The sequence below is a fragment of the Phyllostomus hastatus genome, unplaced genomic scaffold (genome assembly GCF_019186645.2).
Source record: "Phyllostomus hastatus isolate PE091 unplaced genomic scaffold, TTU_PhHast_1.1 phas_contig_58, whole genome shotgun sequence".
In the NCBI taxonomy this organism is placed as follows: domain Eukaryota; kingdom Metazoa; phylum Chordata; class Mammalia; order Chiroptera; family Phyllostomidae; genus Phyllostomus; species Phyllostomus hastatus.
This window is the reverse complement of record NW_025333916.1, coordinates 27,517,627-27,536,631: the sequence shown is the minus strand read 5'-3', so window position 1 is coordinate 27,536,631 and position 19,005 is coordinate 27,517,627. Positions and strand designations below refer to the sequence as shown.

The window sequence follows — 19,005 nt, the reverse complement described above, 5'->3', positions numbered from 1 at the left end:
CTATTGAAAATACACAGGAGAATTCAAAGGATTTTTCTAAAAAAGTATATAGGGAAAGCCATATGCTAAGGAAAAAAGAAATAACAAGTATGAACAAACATATTAACCTCCAGGAGTGAGAACCAGCCAAGAACATGAGTTTGCCTAGAGAAGTTAGTACTGCTCTCAAGGACATGTTGCCTGAGAACTGAGCCTAGTGTGATGGACGGCTACAAGAGGGTGTGCTTTCAGGAGCTGTGATGCACACAGGTGCCCTGCTATGATGCCTAGTACAACCAATGCCACAGGCTAAAGGGTACTCTTCCTTCTCAACACTGAAAATGGTCTGAAAGAAGGGGATGATGGGACACAGTAAATAGAGGCATGCCACGGTGGATGCAATTACAGACTATGGTTTAATCTCACAAAAAGTTTCTTTTTCAGTTCTGGCTGGTGTGGCTCAGTTGGTTAGGCGCTGTCCCTCAAGTTGCTGGTTTGATTCCCAGTCAGGGTACATGCCTAAATTGGGGGTTCAATTTGAGAAGCAACTGATCCATGTTTCTCTCCCTCTTTTTTCCCCCTCTCTTCTCCTTTCTCTTAAAGAAATTCTTTTTTGGCCCTGGCTGGTGTGGCTAAGTGGATTGAGTGCTTGCTTGAGAACCAAAGGGTCACTGGTTCCATTCCCAGTCGGGGCACATGCCTGAATTGCAGGCCAGGTCAGGTCCCCATTGGGGGGCATGTGGGAAGCAGCCGCACATTGATGTTTCTTTCCCTCTCCCCCTCCCCCCTCTGTCTAAAATAAATAAATAAAATCTTTTAAAAAATTCTTTTTCAAAGACCAAAGAAAAAAATTGGGAAATAATAAGCAAAACTTAATGCAAATTTTCATTCCCTGTAAATGTATCACTTTTGATAAGGGACTTGTATTATTAAAAATATCACAGTAATCAGTTCTATGTCTATGTTTCAAATATACAGGTGTGAAATGTGAAAGGGCCCTCAAAGTTTCAAACAATAGTACATCATGAAATGTCACACAAAAGTAACTTTCACTGGGACTTTTTCTTAAAAACTAATAACAACTTTGTTTCTTCCAGGGGGGAGAAATGACAATAAGTAAAGGGCTTTTAATTATGCAGACTAAAATATCCATCTGTTATCTTTGACTTAACTCTGAAAATCACTTTTTGTAAGGTAATTTCTAAATCAGAGAGAAGCAAACTTAATTATAAGATTTGAATTTTTCACGTCTTTCACACTTAATTTCAATCAAGTCTAGTTGGAATTTTCAAAAATAATTGATTTTCCTCTGCTTCATTCTGGGACTCCTCCACTTAGAGTTTCAGTCAGTTACATTGTAGATGTCTTTTATGAGCTGCACAAGCATTAGTCATTATTACTGTTATTATGTCTATAAAAAGTCAAGTCTCAGAACATTTCTTTGTTTGAAGCACATTCTGCTATTCACTAATAATGTGAACTGACCATTTTTAGTGATGTTAAATGTGTTAGGCACTTAGGACTAGCAAGGAAATTAAAAGGACATCAGTGAAAATGTAAAGCATTTGCTCTGTTTTATCTGGTACTTTAAGAGCTGTTCTCTCTCAGGCAGGTACCACTACTGGACTAAAGATTGCATTATATTTTTTTTCTAAAAATTGCTTTTTAAAAGCAATTTTAAATTTGTTATTTCAAAATGGACTTACTCTACTTTTAAGTGTACATTATGTTTCTGTTGTATCATTCTTGAAAACAATAAAATATATAACATGAACATACAATGTTTTCATAGAAACAATGTAGAAATAGCCAATTTTTAAAAAAGGAATGTGGTAATCTGTATGATACATTCACTAAAATAATTTGAAAACTATGTTATTAATACATGGAATAGTGTAAATTATTACATAAACTTGTTTGGTAGTAAGTTGCAAAGAAGAATTTGCTATCAGGAGCTCTTTTAAATATATAGTTTATTTCCTCTTCTTTTTTAAAAAAAATCACTCACCAGTCTTAAACTCTTAAGACTTCTAGTTCCTTAACTGGAAGAACAGAAGAACCTACTTAAAGAACCAATCTTAAACAGAGACAAAGGAAGGAAACATATTTAGAAGGGCACATCAGAAGGAATACTAAATATAGATGTGAAGAGAAATTATACATTACTTAAGACCTCTAGTTTCTTAACTGGAAGAAGAGAAGAGCCTAATTTTTGAACTGTGAATGCCACCAGGATCCTAAATAAGTAGGTTATATGCTATTTTTTCTTATGAAATGAAACTTAACGTACTAAAGTGAGATGACTAATTTTTAACCAAATTTAATGACACTCATTTTACCCTAAATCAAGAGTTCTCAAACTTTCTTGGTTCACAGCACCTTTAATGTCTCAGGAAAATTTTCACAAAACCAACTAGACAGTAAAAAAAAAACACCAAAGAGTTTCATGTAATAACTAGTTAGGTCCAAACAACTTAATAGTAATAATCTGTGCAGTGGGGGTGGCCGTGCTTGCACTGAGAATGCACAATATTCTGCAGAGCACTTGTGAGCTGGCTGCAGTGTCCTGGGCCCCACGGTGCAGTTCAAAAAATGTGGCCCTAAGTCAGGAGAATACAAAATAGTAGTTGGAAACTATGTAAAGCATCTTGAAATCTGAAAAACTAGAGACACGTTCCAATATGTATGAGAATCATGGTGAATCAGGTGCAATCACAAAAAGTAAAATAAAAAGAATTTGTCTTAGAAGAAACATAGAAAGTTATCTATTAAGTTTATGTGCTATTCACAGACACACACAGCTTAAGATGACTTTGAGGGGGCGAAGGATGGGGGACAGTGGGTGGGGGAAGGGGCTAGGGCTTTCAGGAACATCTGTTAAGGACACAAGGACAAGCCAAAGGGAGCTAGGATCAAGGGTGGGAAGTGGGGATGGCTGGGGTTGTGAGGAGTTGGGGGTGAGAGGAATGGAGACAACTGTACTTGAACAACAATAAAAAAAAAGTTAAAGTAAAAAAGGATAATAAATTTAAAAGCATTTATATAAAATAAGCATCAAGCATATAAGAAAAAAATTGGGCTAAATAAAAGTAATGACAATATTTTAAATGGCCAACTGATCAGAAACATTCTTTAACAACCCATAGTACAGGGTGGGCAAAAGTATGTTTATAATTGTGCATACACACAACACAAAGTTTATTGCATTATTATTTAATTATTGTATTATTTTTCATATGAACAACTGTAAACCTACCTTTGCCCCACTCTGTACATGTAAGAAAAATAAGTGCTCTTTGATCTTCAAACAAAATCAAAATGGCCTCTAGAGATGAACCTGTTCCTCTCGCTCAGTCTAAGCAAAGCTATGAGTTATCTTTTTTCCCTTGGCTGCCGAGCAATGAATGTTTAGCAGAGAGATGCCTGTTTGTTAGCAAAACCTAGCCAAACTGATTTTAAATTTTTCAATTACAGTTGACACCCAATATTACTTTATATTAGTTTCAGGTGTACAGCACAGTGGTTAGACATTTATGTAATTTATGAAGTGACCCTCCTGATAAGTTTAGTACCCACATGGTACTATACACAGTTATCACAGTATTATTGACTATGTTGCTTATGCTGGCTGTACCTTACATCCCCATGACTATTTTGTAATTTCTTAATCCCTCCACCTTTTCACCCAGCCTCCTAACCTCCCTGCTACATGGCAACCATCAGTTTGTTCTTTGTGTCTATGAGTCTGTTTCTCTTTTGTTTGTTCTTTTCCTTTGTTCTTTAGATTCCATTTGTAAGTGAAATCATCTGGCATTTGGGTTTCCTTGTCTGACTTATTTCACTTAGTATAATGTCCTCTAGGTCCATCCATGTTGTCACAAATGGCAGTATTTCATTCTTTTTTATGGCCAAGGTATATTCCATTGTATATATGTACCATATCACTATCTATTCATATACTGATGGACACTTAGGCTGCTTCCATGTCTTGGTCATTGTATATAATGCTGCAATGAACATAACAGTACATATGTCTTTTATAATTACTATTTGGGATTTAAAAAAAATAAATACCCAGAAGTGGAATTGCTGGGTCATAAGATAGTTCTATTTTTAAGTTTTTGAGGAAGTTTATACTTTTTTTCCATGGTAGCTGCACCAATTTGCAATCCTACCAATAGTGCATAAAAGTTCCCTTTTCTCCACATTCTCACCAACACTTGTTTCTTGATTTATTGATAATAGCCATTCTGACAGGTGTGAGGTGATATCTCATTGTAGTTTAAATTTTCATTTCTCTGATGATTAGTGACACTGAGCATCTTTTCATTATGTCTATTGGCCATCTATATGTCCTCTTTGGAGAAATGTCTATTCAGGTCCTCTGCTCATTTTTAATTGGACTGGATTTTTGGGGGGTGGGAGGTGGAGAGGGATTACCTTGTATACGTTGTTTATAAATTTTGGATATTAACCCCTTATTGGATGCATATCCTCTCTAAATCAGTAGGCTGTCTTTTCATTTTGTTGGTTTCCCTTGCTGTGCAAAACTTTTTGGTTTGATATAGTCCCATTTGTGTATTTTTTTCTTGTTTCCCTTATCCCAGATGATATATCAAAAAAGAAATCACTAAGAGCAATGTTAAAGGGTTTACTGCCTCTGCTTTCTTCTGGGCCTTCTATGGTTTCAGGCCTTACATTTAAGTCTTTAATCCATTTTGGTTCATTCTTGTGTATGGTGTAAGAAGATGGTCTAGTTTCTTTTTTTTTTTGCATGTGTCTGTCCAGTTTTCCCAACACTATTTATGAAGAAACTGTCTTCACCCCACTGTATATTTTTGCTTCCTTTGTCCTGTATTAACTGATCATATAGGCATGGGTTTATTTATGGGCTCTCTATTCTGTTCATTGATCTACATGTCTGTTTTTATGCCAGTACCATGGTGTTTTGATTGCTGTAGTCATGTAGTGTATTTTGATACTTCTAACTATGTTCTTTCTCAAGCTTGCTGTAACTATTAAGGGTCTTTCGTAGTTCCATGTAAATTTTAGCATTATTTGTTCTAGTTCTGTGAAAAATGCCATTGGTATTTTGATAGGAATTACACTGAATTTATAGATTGCTTTGTGTACTATAACTATTTAACAATATTAATTCTTCATATCCATGAACACGTTCTATGCTTCCATTTATTTATATCTCTTTAATATCTTTCTTCACTCTTACAATTTTCTGAGTACATATCTTTTATTTCTTTGGTTAAATTTATTCATAAGTATTTTATTCTTTTTGATGCACTTGTAAATGGGATTGCTTTCTTAATTTCTCCTTTTGATAGTTTGTTATTGGTGTATAAACTGCAACCAATTTCTGAATATTAATTTTGTATCCTGCTACTTTACAGAATTTATTTCAGTTCTAATAGATTTTGGTGGCTCTTTAGGGTTCTCTCTATATCTTATCATGTCATCTGCAAATAATAGACAGTTTTACTTCTTCTTTTCCAATCTGGATGCCTTTTATTTCTTCTTGTCTGATTGCTGTGGCTAAAACTTCCAATACTATGTTGAATACAAGTGGTAAAAGTGAATATCCTTATCTTTTTCCTGACTTTAAGGAAAATACTTTTAGCTTTTTCCCATTGAGTATGATGTTAGCTATAGGTTTGTCATACATGGCTTGTATTATGTTGAGGTATGTTTCTTCTATTCACACTTTGCCAAGAGTTTTTATCACAAATGGATGCTGCTTTCTGTCATATCATTTTTATGCATTGATTGATATGACCATATAGTTGTTATCCTTCATTTTGTTTATCTGGTGTATCATTTTAATTGATTTTCAGACATTGAACCAACGTTTCATCCCAGGAATATACCCCACTTGATCATGCTGTATAATCTTTTTAATGTATTGCTGAATACAGTTTGCTAATATTTTGTTGAGAAATTTTGCATTTATGTTCATCAGGGTTATTGGCCTACAATTTTCTTTTTCTTTTTTGGTAATGTCTTTGTCTGGTTTTGAAATTAGGGTGATGCTGGCCTCATAAAATGAGTTTGGGAGACTTTCATCCTCTTCAATTTTTGGAGTAGTCTGAGAAGAATAGGTATTAATTCTTCCTTAAATGTTTACTAAATTCACCCGTGAAGTCATTTGGTCCAGGACTTTGTATGTTGGGAGTTTTTCATTACTGATTTGATTTCGTTAGCAGTAATCAATTTGTTCAGGTTTTCTATTTCTTTTCAATTCAGTTTTAGAAGATTGATTGTTCTTAGAAGACTGTTTCTAGGAATTTATCCATTTCTTCCAAATTGTCCAATTTGTTGGCAGACAGTTTTTTATTCCATAGTGTCAGTTGTCACTTCTCCTCATTCATTTCTACTTTTACTTATTTGGGTCCTCTCTCTCTTTTCTTTGATGAGTTTGGTTAAAGGATTATCAACCTTGTTTATCTTTTCAAAGAACCAGCTCTTGGTTTCATTGATATTTTGTATTTTTTAGACTCTATTTTTTTTATTTCCATTAGATCTTTATTTATTCCTTCTTTTACTCACTTTGGGCTTTGTTTATTGTTCTTTTCTAGTTCCTTTAGATGTAAGGTTAGTTTGCTTGTGATTTTTCTTGTTTCTTGAGGTAGGTGTGTACTGCTATGAATTTCCTCTTAGAGCTGTTTGGCTGTGTCCATAGATTTTGGGTCACTGTGTTTTCATTTTCATTTTTCTCAAGGTATCTTTTGATTTCTTTCTTGATCTTTCTTGATCTTAACCCATTCTTTATTTAGTAGAATGTTATTCAGCTTCCATGTGTTTGTGTGTTTTTCAGTTTCACATTGAGTTCTTTGGTATGTAATTTTAGTACTTCTACAAAAAGAGGAAGAAAGAAAACCCTAGAAAAAAACAATTTGGAAAAAGTAATCAGAAGTGTCAATAGAGCAAATTGCAGGACAAAGATTGCATATATTTTGAGTACTATATTTTAACACTAATTTTGAGTACTATATTTTAAAACTAATACATGCAAAATGAATATGTACTTTCTGAACTTTCTTTGCACCACAAAGAAAGAATCCTTAAGGTTTCTTTAGTAACAGAACAGGTGCAAAGTTAAATGCAACACTACAGCCTCAACTCTTCATTAATTGGCTTTGGAAGCTTTTCTTTTTAAGCCTAACAACTGTATTAAAATAAGAGAAGGGAGTTGGAAGTTGTGTGGGTGCAGGGATTTGTTTGAACAGTGGCAAATGAGAGTACATTCAGAAAGATAGGAAATTATCATGAATACTGCCGCATTTTGCAAAGACTCATCTCCTAACAAAAAACAATGTCTTAAAACAATGGAAGGTCTTTCCTGATTAAAACTATAAGTGACAAAGAGAGAAAAGTTTCTTATCAGCTTTCATAAATATTGAGCAAAAACAGGGATCATATGCCTCTTATCTTCTGACCTGTGGGTCTAAATTAAAGTTTTCGAGTATACAACCACTTCTACATTTTAGCTCCCTAAGTACCACAAAACTTGACATTAGAAGGAAGAGCTTTCAAAATCTGTTTAGCACAATTTCACTTGAGTTTAGCCAAAAGGCCAAGAAGTGATATTTGGCACAATTTCAGTTTGTTTTAAAAGCATTAATTAGAATCTTATAAGTGATCCATCAGGTCAAAGAAAGCCTGCAAATAAAAAAAGCTTTCCAAAGCCATGTCCAAGGCCAATGCCCAAATGGAACAAAATTATAAAATTAATTTGCATTCTACCACTTTTCTTATTCCCTTCTCTAATGTTCCTCTCTATTTTCCCACCCCAATACTTACACTCAAATCTAATTAACCATTGTAGTCAACTAGTAGCCAGTCAGTAACAGATGCGAGTTAGTCAAGTTCCCAGAGGTGTCTGAATCTGAATGGAAGTCATTTGAAGACTAAGTCAACTTTCAGCCTCAAAGGCAGTACTTCTCAACCTTGGCTGTGCCTCAGAATGACCTAGGCAGCTTTTTAAAAGCTGGTGCCCTCACCATCCTCCTAAGGAATTAAGTCAGAATCTTCGGGGGTAAGGCATAAACATCAGAACTGTTTAAAGTTCTCCAGATCATTCCAATGTGCAGCCACAGATAAGGTCCATTGCTTTCGGGAAAGCATTTGAAACAATGAAATTTCAAGCTACTGAAAGAGATATTTTTAAATGAAGATATATTATGTTGCTCTGTTGAGCTTGCCAACTAGTGAGAAAGCTCTGTTCAAAGTAAAGACTATTTTTATTGTGGAAAAAAATGCTATATTTTAAAAATCACTAGAGACTCAATTTCTAAGTCTTGATTTCTGCAAGTTACTTAAGTTTTTACCTGAGGAATATAAATAATAACACACCTATCTAATGGTGCTGCTGAGGATGATCAAATGCAACAGGGCACCAAAAAATGTTTTACACTGGAGAATTTTATTTATCACCACAGAGCTGAACCGTAGAACCATTTATCATTAAAAAATACAAGTTGTAATGTACATTACAACTGTAACTGTAATATGGATTATTACCTAAAAGATTTACCACTTGTGTTAATAGACACTAGCTTTATGAAACATAAAGGTCTAACCCAATGACTCTCAAAGCATGGTTTCTGAACCAGGAGCACTATCATCACCTGTAAACCTCTTAGAAATGCCAATTCTTGGAATCTATGACAGACCTATCAAATCAGAAACTGGTGGCAGAGCCTAGCAATCTTGTTTGGACAAACCCTCTACATAATTTTGATGCATGCTAAAATTTGAGAACCATACGTCTAGCCAAACATTAGTGAAAACAGGATACATATGACTAAAATCCAAGGATGACTATACACTATTTGTTATTTGAACCTTTAGAAGTCAGAGTACAAAGGCACACTAGCATAAATTACTACTATATAAAAAAACTCCTAAATCTTTATATTTTAAAATAATGCAATTCTCCCAGCCAACCTTTTTATCAATAAACACATTAATCATGAATACAATGGTAGTACCTAAATTTGGCAGTCAGATAAATTATAGAGTATACAATATTCTGAACAAGAAATAAAAAAATACAGAACTCTAGTAGAAATAACAATGGTTCAGATAATAGCCAAGTTCGAATTCATTGGGCTTGGGTTTCTCTCAGAGGAAGAAGAGTCACGACTGTATCTTAAGAATCACGTTCAGACTGAAGACAACACCCCACACACAACAGTGTTTGTATTCAGGCTAAGGAAGTGTTTCACCACTGACTCAGGGAAAAGACCATTACTTGGACTGAATCACCAGCAATGTTTCCTGAAGCATTAGATTTGTCACTGGATCTGCTAAGCAGCAGAAAAACAGTCTCAAAACTTCTTATCTGAAAAGATCTCATAAGAAAGAGCTATCAACATTGCTCCCAAACACAAAGTCCAAAGCCTTGCCATTAATGAGATATAGGCAGGTCAGTAATAGGTAAGAATACTGAGGAGTCTTGTGAAATTGCAATAGAAAGTTCTTCAAGATCTTTCTTGTTCTTCTTCCATTTTAAAAAGTTTGGGCAGCCTCAAGACACCTAACAGCACCACTCTGGAAAGACGAGGGTGAAGTGTCATAAGTGAGAACTGACTTGTGCCTGAAAGATTCCTTAACTACAGATGAGGTTCCATTTACCATTACCAAGGAGATGACGCTGGCTCTCTCTCTGATCAAGATTCCTGACTCCCACCAGATTTTATTTCCTTCAATGATATGCTTATTGTATTTTAAAAACTTGGGGTTTAAACTGGGAGCATATATAAGATGAGTAACTCCAATAAGTAATATTGGCACTCTATATCCTAAGAAATATTTCCTACCTAGTCACAGTAAAGAAAACAAAAGAGAGGAGCTTGGTTTTACGTGTCCAGGCTCATCAAAAGTATACTGCCTCTCCCTGCCAATCCTTTGACCCCACCTCATAATTCTAAGAACAGCAATTCTAAGCTCTCACTTTCCACACTGAAAAGAGCTAAAACAAATACATAATTGCCAAAATAATTCCTTTTGCTCATTTACTCATCTATGAATATCGAGTGCCCAGTATGTGCCAGGCATTGTTCTAGGAGCAAAATGAGTCTAGAGAGATGCGCGGACTCCAGGGATGAGGACGTGGAATCTATGTGTCTAGAGTGCTAGGTTTCTGGTTCTCTGTCAACCAAGACCAGCGGTACTCAAATTTGACCAAGCATCAGAAGCATGCACAGAGTTTGCTAAAACATAGATTGCTTGGCTCCACCCAAGAGTTTCTGTTTAGCGGTTGTGAGACAGGGCCCCCAAATTAGCCTTTCTAATAAATTCTGAAGCAATATTGATGCTGCTGGTCTAAGGACCACACTTTGGGAACCATTTGCCAAGACAAATGGGTGCTCTTCACACTATGCCTGCCAACTTACAAGCACTGTACATCTCTCTTCCAAAGAAGGCAATGGCCCCACGAGTTCTATTATAATCACTTAAGTGAGCACAATTCCAGTTCCCAGAACCATCTCAAATATCTAGAATCAGTAACCTCAGAGAGAAGAAAGAAATACAGGTAACAAAGAAGAGAGAATTGTCCTTCCAAGGGCTTTTCTCCCTCCTTTTCTTTTGATTTGTCCCCTATCACAAAAAATTACTTTTCTATTTTGATTTCTCAATACATGTGTTATGGATAAGAATAACACTCATTTAGATTTTTCATATTTCTTTAATAAAATCATAGTTTTTCTTCTAAATTCAGTTCTCATGACTTATTTTTTTCTTTTTTGTTGGACTATCCCCTTTTTGAACAAAAGAACCAGGGTTAGAAAGAACATTGTGAATTCACTTAATCCCTTCTTGGCCTCAGACAAGACTGTGTCTAAACTATCCCCAAATATAGCAATTTTTAGTACAAAGATGAACAGGCACTAAGAATTCGCCATTCAACATTCTGTCACGCACTTGAAGATACTAATATACTTTCCCTCAGCCTTCTCTTCTCTAAGCTAATCCAACCTCAACACAAATGTTTCTCATTAGATTTCCTAAACTTTAAATTATTTTGACTCTTCTTTAATAAGTTTATCTCACCTTACTGAGGGCCTGAATTATATATGTACTGTTATCAGGAAGACTTCTTTTTGATACATGAAATGGGGAAAGTTAATTGATAGGCTGAATAATGAATTAAGAAGTTAATTGGAATAAATTAAGAAGTTAATTGGAATAAAGAAATATGTATGTATAAATGCCATTAAAGAATAATACAATGGCATTCACTTGAACATTAAAAGAAAGAGTAATGCCCCATCCTTTTTATATCTTTATATTATAAATCACCAACCACTTCACACATAAAATGGATGGGAATTAGAGATCTTTTAAAATATGCCACAAATTATACATAACCATGTTTCATGATACTTCACACAAGAGAAAACATTAGTACTCACTCTCTTTTATTTGGACAGTGTTTACTACTGAATTTGCATTTGTAGTTAATCAATGATTTAATTCTCTATGAGTTTAAAAATACTGACTTGATCATATGATAATCATTTCTGTGAAAATAATTTCTCTGATTCAATCCTTGAAAATCGCAGGTATAAGCAGTTCAGTGAGTAAAGAACAAGCTAGGATCAAGTCCATGTTAAGTGATATGTTTCCAAGAAGTTTAGAAAGAAAAAATTGGTGATACATTGGAATATAGGACAAAATGGGATAATTCATTTTATTTTAATTTCTCCCATTCTAAATATCACTATTCAAAATTTAACCTTTGCTTTCGGAATGGTGAGGTGCTTTAGCCTAGGCCTGAGGGATAGGTTTGTCTCTTTGCCTAGTGCAACCAAGGTGTACGGTGGAGGCGATGCGCTTAGTCTCCAGAGAGAAGGAAGATGCTGCTCGCACAGCACTTCTACTCACCAGTCCATGCAGCAGCAAGGGTGTTGGCTTTGAAGGAAGCCAACTGTCCTGCTCTCCCAGCCAGAGGTAAAGAATTGCATTGGTGGCCACTAGAGGGAGGAGGATTAGGAATAGAGTAAATTGTGGGGAAAAGGCACCCATGAAAAACGCACATGGGACAACCAACACATCACCAACCACTGCCTAGCATCTACCTCTCTGAGGGACTATAATGGGGGTCAGCACACACCGTTAACCCAGAGACCCAGACACCAGTAATGATTGTAGTGCCCTGGTAAATAGCCCCTTAACTGTGATGGCAGGAAAAGGGAGTTTCAGTAGGATTATGGGAAACACACAAGCATACAAACACAAACACACAAGCACACAGACATACATTCTCATCCCCCATTACAGGAAGTTGTATCTGTGCAGTCTGATTCTTGCCCATTTTCTCATTTAAAACTCTTGATGTTGTTTACCAAGAATGCGTTCACGAAAAGCAAAACAGCCCACCTTCAAGTTAGTCTTGGGAGAAGCACCAGCAGAGACACTCATTGTGCCAAGATGTATTTTACCAACAAATCTGTACAAATTACATGAGGTTAAAAACAAATGGAATATAATATAATTAAAGCAAAGTTTCTTTTGCTAAATTACAGCTTGAAGCAAACCTGCAAGAAATGTTTCCAATTAGCCTCTTTTAGCAAACACGAAGCATAGCTCAGAACATGTTTTGCTTTCCATCCTGCCCTCTGGGTGGGCTGCCTAGTGGGTGTCTTACCTCCAGCACAAGTAGCCGAGCATTCTGACCAAGGCTGATGATTCCATGTGAAACTAACATCAGTGTCTCCACTTCCAGTCCGAGGGATGGGAACATTGAATTTATACCTGATTCCCAAATTCTGTTCTTGAAGCAGAACCTGCCATTGAAAACAACTGGTGAAGCTAATTAAAATACAATGAGCCTTCATTCAGATAGTTATTATTTCTTTTGAAGAAGATGATGTCATAAAGTAAGTCTTATAGGAAACTTAAGGTAACGTTGAGAATACATGCACTTACATGGAATTATTTCCTTCCATTTTCATGGATAATTTGGAGTCATTTCTGTCATCTACCTTGTTTGGTTATAAAACAGTCACATGGAAAGAGCTCTATGGCTTTAACTTTACACGGATTTTAAGCACGTGGGCAAACCATTTCACCTTTATTCACCTCATCTTACCAACGATAAAGCAGAGATAATAAAGCCTACCACTTCCTACCTCACAGGGCAGATGACAAACAGTAGAAATAAAGAGACAAAGACACATTTACCATGACAATGAGATTGTCCGAGGTGGGACCTTGAGCTTCCAAGGATTCTGGTTCATCAGTTGGTCTCTTGTAGTGAAAAGCTGTTCCAGCAATATCAAACTTCCTAGGCCAGTCAATAGTCCAGGCACCATTAAGGTAATAATTATCTTTTTCAGATTTTAAAGCTAAAAAAAAAATAAATCACAGAATACCTAAAAATATGAAACTTTATTTACCACAATATCACTGATAAACAACAACTGCACTAAAGTATACAATGAATATCCATTTCCATTTAGAAACAAGATTCTTGACCATTTTCTCTTTTTGTAAGATTTTATTTATTTTTAGAGAGAGGGGAAGAGAGGAAAAAGAGAGGGAGAGAAACATCAATGCAAGAGAGAGTCATCTATTGGTTGCCTCTCTTATGTACCCCAACTGAAGACTGAACCCACAACTGAGGCATGTACCCTGACTGGGAATTGAATCTGTGACCTTTAACCTTGCAGAGTGATGCTCAACCAACCAAGCCACACTAATCAAGGTTTGGTGATTTTCTTAAGTACAAATTAAAATGATAATTTTCCATGTGAATGGCAAGAAGATATTAAGTATTTATAATGTCATTGAAAAAAAGGAATAAAACATTATCAGGAGAAATAAACATATGGAACTAACAAGGAAAACTATGACAAAAGAAATAACTAGGGATGGGAGAGATGCAGGAAGCAGACTTCATTGTCCAAACATTTAAAAAGGAGTTGTATGAATACAGAGTGGGGAGAAACTATGGACCTGGCACATGGACAACAGTGGAGCCAGATAGAGAGTTAAGAAATAAACCCCAGTATGTCAGAGAATTAATATATAACAAAAGAAGCATCTTAAATTAGAAAAAAGAGATAAGATATGAAACCAAGACAAAAAACTAGTCATCTGGCAAAAAAAAAAAAGGCTGAATTTACATTTCATTCATTATAAACACCCTTCCACCCTTTAGGTACATATCGAAAAGAAATGAAAATAGGTACTGAAACAAATATTTGTACATATATGTTTATAGTAGTACTATTCCCAATAACCAAAGGTGGAAATAACCCAAATGTCCATCAGTAGATGAACAAATAAACAAATTTTGGTACATGCAATGCAATGAAATATTATTCAGCAAAAAAAAAGGGAATGAAGTACTAATATATGCTTCAATGATAACAAACCTCAAAAACACTATGCTAAGTGGAAAATGCTAGACAGAAAAAGTCACATATTATAAACTTCCATTTATGTGAAATATCCAGAACAGGTAAACCACAGAGACCGAAAACAGATTGGTAGTTTCCAGAAATGAGGGAATGGGGAATAACTGCTTGATGGACACAGGGTTCTTTTTGGGGTGATGAAAATATATTTTGGAATGTACCAAATGCCACTAAATTGTTCACTTGAAAATGGTTGAATTCTGTTATGTGAATTTCACATCAATAATGACAGTTAAAAAAAAAGAGAGAGAGAAAGAAAGAATTAATGCCAAATGGATAAATATTAGAGCATAAACATAATCGAATAATAAAATGTTCAGAGAAAATGTGAGAGAACTTTAAAAAAAAGCATTGGGATATAAAACACTTTTTCAAGAATGACAAAACCCACAGAAAGTAGAAAGGGAAAGATTAATAAACATGCATGCATAATTTTTAAACCTCTATAGGAAAAATATATTAAAACATTTAAAACTATTGACAGAAAAAGGTTATCAGAACTATTATACAAGGAAAAAAAGCTGTGGTACACATATACGATGGAATACTACTCAGTCATAAACAAGAAGGAAATCTTACCCTTTGAGACACCATGGATGGACCGGGAGAGTGCGTACTATGCCAAGTGAAATGTCAGACAAAGACAAGCACCATCTGATTTTACTTCTATATGTGGAATTTAAAGAACAACATAAACTAATAAAATAGAAACAAACTCCGGTATAGAGAACAGACAACTGTCAGAGGAGAGAGGTTTGAGTGCTAGGTGAAAAAGCTGAAGGGATTAAGCAAGGGAAAAAAGAACTCATAGACACAGATAACAGTACTGTGATTACCAGAGGGACGGGGGGAGGGGGGAGGTAGAAGAGGGCCAAGGGGGGCTAAATGGTGATGGAAGGAGATTTGACTTATGATGGTAAACACACATCTGTATGATACAATATACAGATAATGTATTATAGAATTGTATACCTGAAACCTAATAAAAAATAATTTTATTAATAATGTCACTCCAATAAATTCAATAAAAAATTTTAAAAATACTATAAGTAGAGAAGACAGTAATAATTTTTTTTATCCTCACCTGAGGACATGCTTATTGATTTTTTAGAGAGAGGAGAAGGGAGGGAGAAAGAGACACATTTATGTGAGAGAGAAACATCAACTGGTTGCCTTTTGCAGGTGCCCTGACCAGGACTAAGCCCGCAACCTAGGCATGCCCTCTCATGGGGAATAGAACCCATGACCTTTCAGTTTAAGAGACCATGCCCAACAGAACCACATTGGCCAGGACAACAGTGATAATTTTGATCAAGATTATCATGATTTCATAATGACAAACATGACAGTTTAATTTTTGTTGTTATTGTAGCTTCTTCAAAAAAGTTAACTTATCAGGTCAGATAAACAAGCAGCCCAGAAAGGACTATGAATATCATGGTGCAGGCTCTGACCCTCTGGGCCTCTACCACTTGTCCTAAGTAGTATGGGCCATTTTCATTGGCCTACTCCAATCTTCCCAGCTTATTGGCTTGTACTTTCTTGACTTCAGCTATGCTGTGAAGCCTCGTTTGTCAAAAATAAATTTAATTAGGCCTTTGAAATAAGAACATGTCAACTGACTTTAAGGATTATTTAGTTTTGAATTTTTCTTTATTTCAAAATTTTTATTTTCAATTCTCACAGTGGTTCCCTGTCTCATTTAAAATATCAGAATTACTTAGGTTATACGAGGACATCTGAACCTGTATAATATGAAATAGTAAAAATGAAAACAGAAACCCCTTTCCCCAGCAGTTTTGTAGTCTCCCTCAGTTTGAACTCTCACTTTCCCTTCTCCCAACTACTCAATGAAGGGATCCTAACACACCTTTGCTGGTACCATTCCTGGTTCAGAAAACACTAAGCATTTAAGAAGTACTGGATAATAATTTACTAACAGAGGAGGATGTGGCACTATGGACAGAGAATTATCAAAGGGAAAAATGTAATGTGACAAATCTTATTTTCGTTTTTAGTCTTGCTGATGCAGTAAAGACTCCAACATTATGATGTAAAAATAAGGGGGTTTTCTTAAATAAAGAAAGAACCTGATTATATTGGTGTTCTATCTAAGATGTATTCCAGATGCCTTATTTTTAAAAGATTTAAGGAAAAGGCGATGATATTTTAAAGGGAATAAGAACTCCCTTTAAATATAGACCTCCTAGGGGTCTCTGGAGAGTTTAAATCTGTCTCAAAAGATCAAACATCAAATACATCGACTTGCCACTTCTTTCCCTTTTGAAATAACTGGTATTGGACTTGCACTCTAACTGCAACCCATTAGAAAACTCACAAAAATATATGAATCAGCTGTTCTTAGACACTGGCCAGGATAGTGCATGACTGTGAAATATTCAGGACAGGAAACCAGGTGAGTTGTAAACGCTGCCCCCCCCCCCCACCAGTTTCCTGCCTGAAGGCACTTTCTGTCAGTCTAGAATGGAAGAGCCCAAGCAGAGCATCGTATTCTTACTGCTGGAAGACAGAGATCAGAAACTGGGATAGCTGAAGTTTGCAGGACTGAAAAAGCTAGGGTAGAAAGAGGGGCTCTGCTGCTGAAGAGTACTTTCTGTACATATAGGATAAAATTCCATGAAGCCAGGCAAAAAAAAAACTACCAGGGAGCTATTAGCAGAAAAATCCCCGGAGTGAGAATTCAGAGAACTCAACCACTAGGAAATACAGTAGAAACCATCCCCCTACCACTGCCCTCGCAGCCAAAATCATGTATTTTTATTAAGGCTGAACAGATTCTAGCATAAAGGCTACTCTGGACTCACCCAAACAAAGTTCCAAAATAGCCTCAAAAGGATCAAGCTCATCTGCAAGTTACTGTACTTAATCATTGAAAGGAAGAAAACAAAATCCAGACTTTCAATTAAGAAAATTTTGCAATGTATAACACCCAATGAAAAAATAATAGAAGTGGAAAGAAGCAAGAAATTATGATCCAAGCCAAAGAAATAAACAAATAAAGAAACCAAGTAAACAAACCAAACCATAAATGACAGAACTTTAAATATCTATTATAAATATACTCAAAGACTTTAAAAAATATATAAAAAAACTGGGAGATGATACATATACATATACATGATCATATATCATATATGATATATATGTGCATACCATAGGTGTATATGTATATAATACATGTACACCACACACCATATACATCTATCACATGTATGATGCCTGTGCATATATGTGTGTGATATATGTATATGTATGTGTGATGTGTGTGTGATGTATATGTATATATGGTGTCTGTGTGTGTGTGTGTGTGTGTGTATCATCCAGATATATACATAGAAAGTTTGCCAGATATGGTAAATATGTAGACTGAAGTTAAAGCAAAACTTAAGAGGGAAATTTATAGTGCAAAATGCTTATTTTAGAGCAGAAAAAAAAAGACTTTAAAAGTCTACCTGAATTTCTATCTTGAGGAGCTAGAAAAATAGTAAACATGAAATAAATAAAAAAAGAAAATAAAGAGTGTGACTAAGTGTAATAAAAATGGAAAAAAAAATTTAAACCGACAACTCATTCTTTGAAAAGAGCGTACAATTACTAAAAGCCCTCACTAAATGATTAAGGGGAATGAGCCCAAATTACCAATGCGGGAGGTGGAAAAGAGTCCTTGCTGCAGACAGTGAAAGGGTAACAAGGGAATACTGGCACAGATTTATGCCAGTAAACACTGAAACTTTATAGTTATTACAGAAATTGATTTTTTTCATTAAAAACTTCCCACAAAGAAAACTCTTGCCCAGATGGCTTCACAGCTGAATTGTTTCAAACATGAAGAAAAATATCAATTTTACCATGACTCTTTCAGAAAATAGAGGAGAAAGGAACACTTCCTAACTCATTTTACAAGGACAGGTTTATCCTGTTATCAAAACCAACAAAGTCATTATAAGAAAGAACTACAGACCAATATTACCCATGCAGATAGATGCAAATACTTGTAACAAAATATCAGTAAATCAATTGAGCAATTCATTAGATTTACATGCTAATGCATTACAATAAATTGGTTTTTATCCCAAAAATGCTAGATTGATTTAGCATTTGAAAATCAATCAATGTATTTACTATATTAACAGGGAAAAAGAGTAGAAAACACAGAATCATGCAATATATTCAGAAAACTTCAAAATCCATTCATGAAGAAACTCTCAGAAAACTAGAAATAGAAGAAAGGAACTTACTCAACATGATAAAAGGCATCTACATAAATCTAGATAAATCATATTTATTGATAAAAAGGAACATTTTCCCCTGAAGATCAGAAACAATGAAAGGATGTCCAATCTCCTCTCTTCTATTTAACATTGTACTGAAGGTCCTGACCACTATTATAAGGCAAGAAAAAAGAAATAATACATATTAAGGTTGAAAATATAGAAGAAAAAAATGCCTTTGTGCAAGCATTACATGATGTTCTATGTTGAAAAGAAAATCTACAAGACAGTGATTAGAAGTAATAATTGGGCATAACCAGGTCACAGGACATGAGCTCAATTCCAAAAGAAATCAA

The 19,005-nt window shown here is 35.2% G+C and overlaps 1 protein-coding gene across 1 annotated transcript in view; it reads right to left on the bottom strand.

The window, feature by feature from the left end:
• The window catches only part of ADAMTS6 (ADAM metallopeptidase with thrombospondin type 1 motif 6), a 238,208-nt gene that overhangs the window by 39,086 nt on the left and 180,117 nt on the right, over nt 1–19,005 (bottom strand). Inside the window, exons 19-20 of the mRNA XM_045848398.1 lie at nt 13,180–13,343; nt 12,644–12,782 (exon numbers count right to left, since the gene is read on the bottom strand). Coding sequence (XP_045704354.1) covers nt 12,644–12,782; nt 13,180–13,343 — 303 coding nt within the window. The remainder of the gene's footprint in view (nt 1–12,643; nt 12,783–13,179; nt 13,344–19,005) is intronic.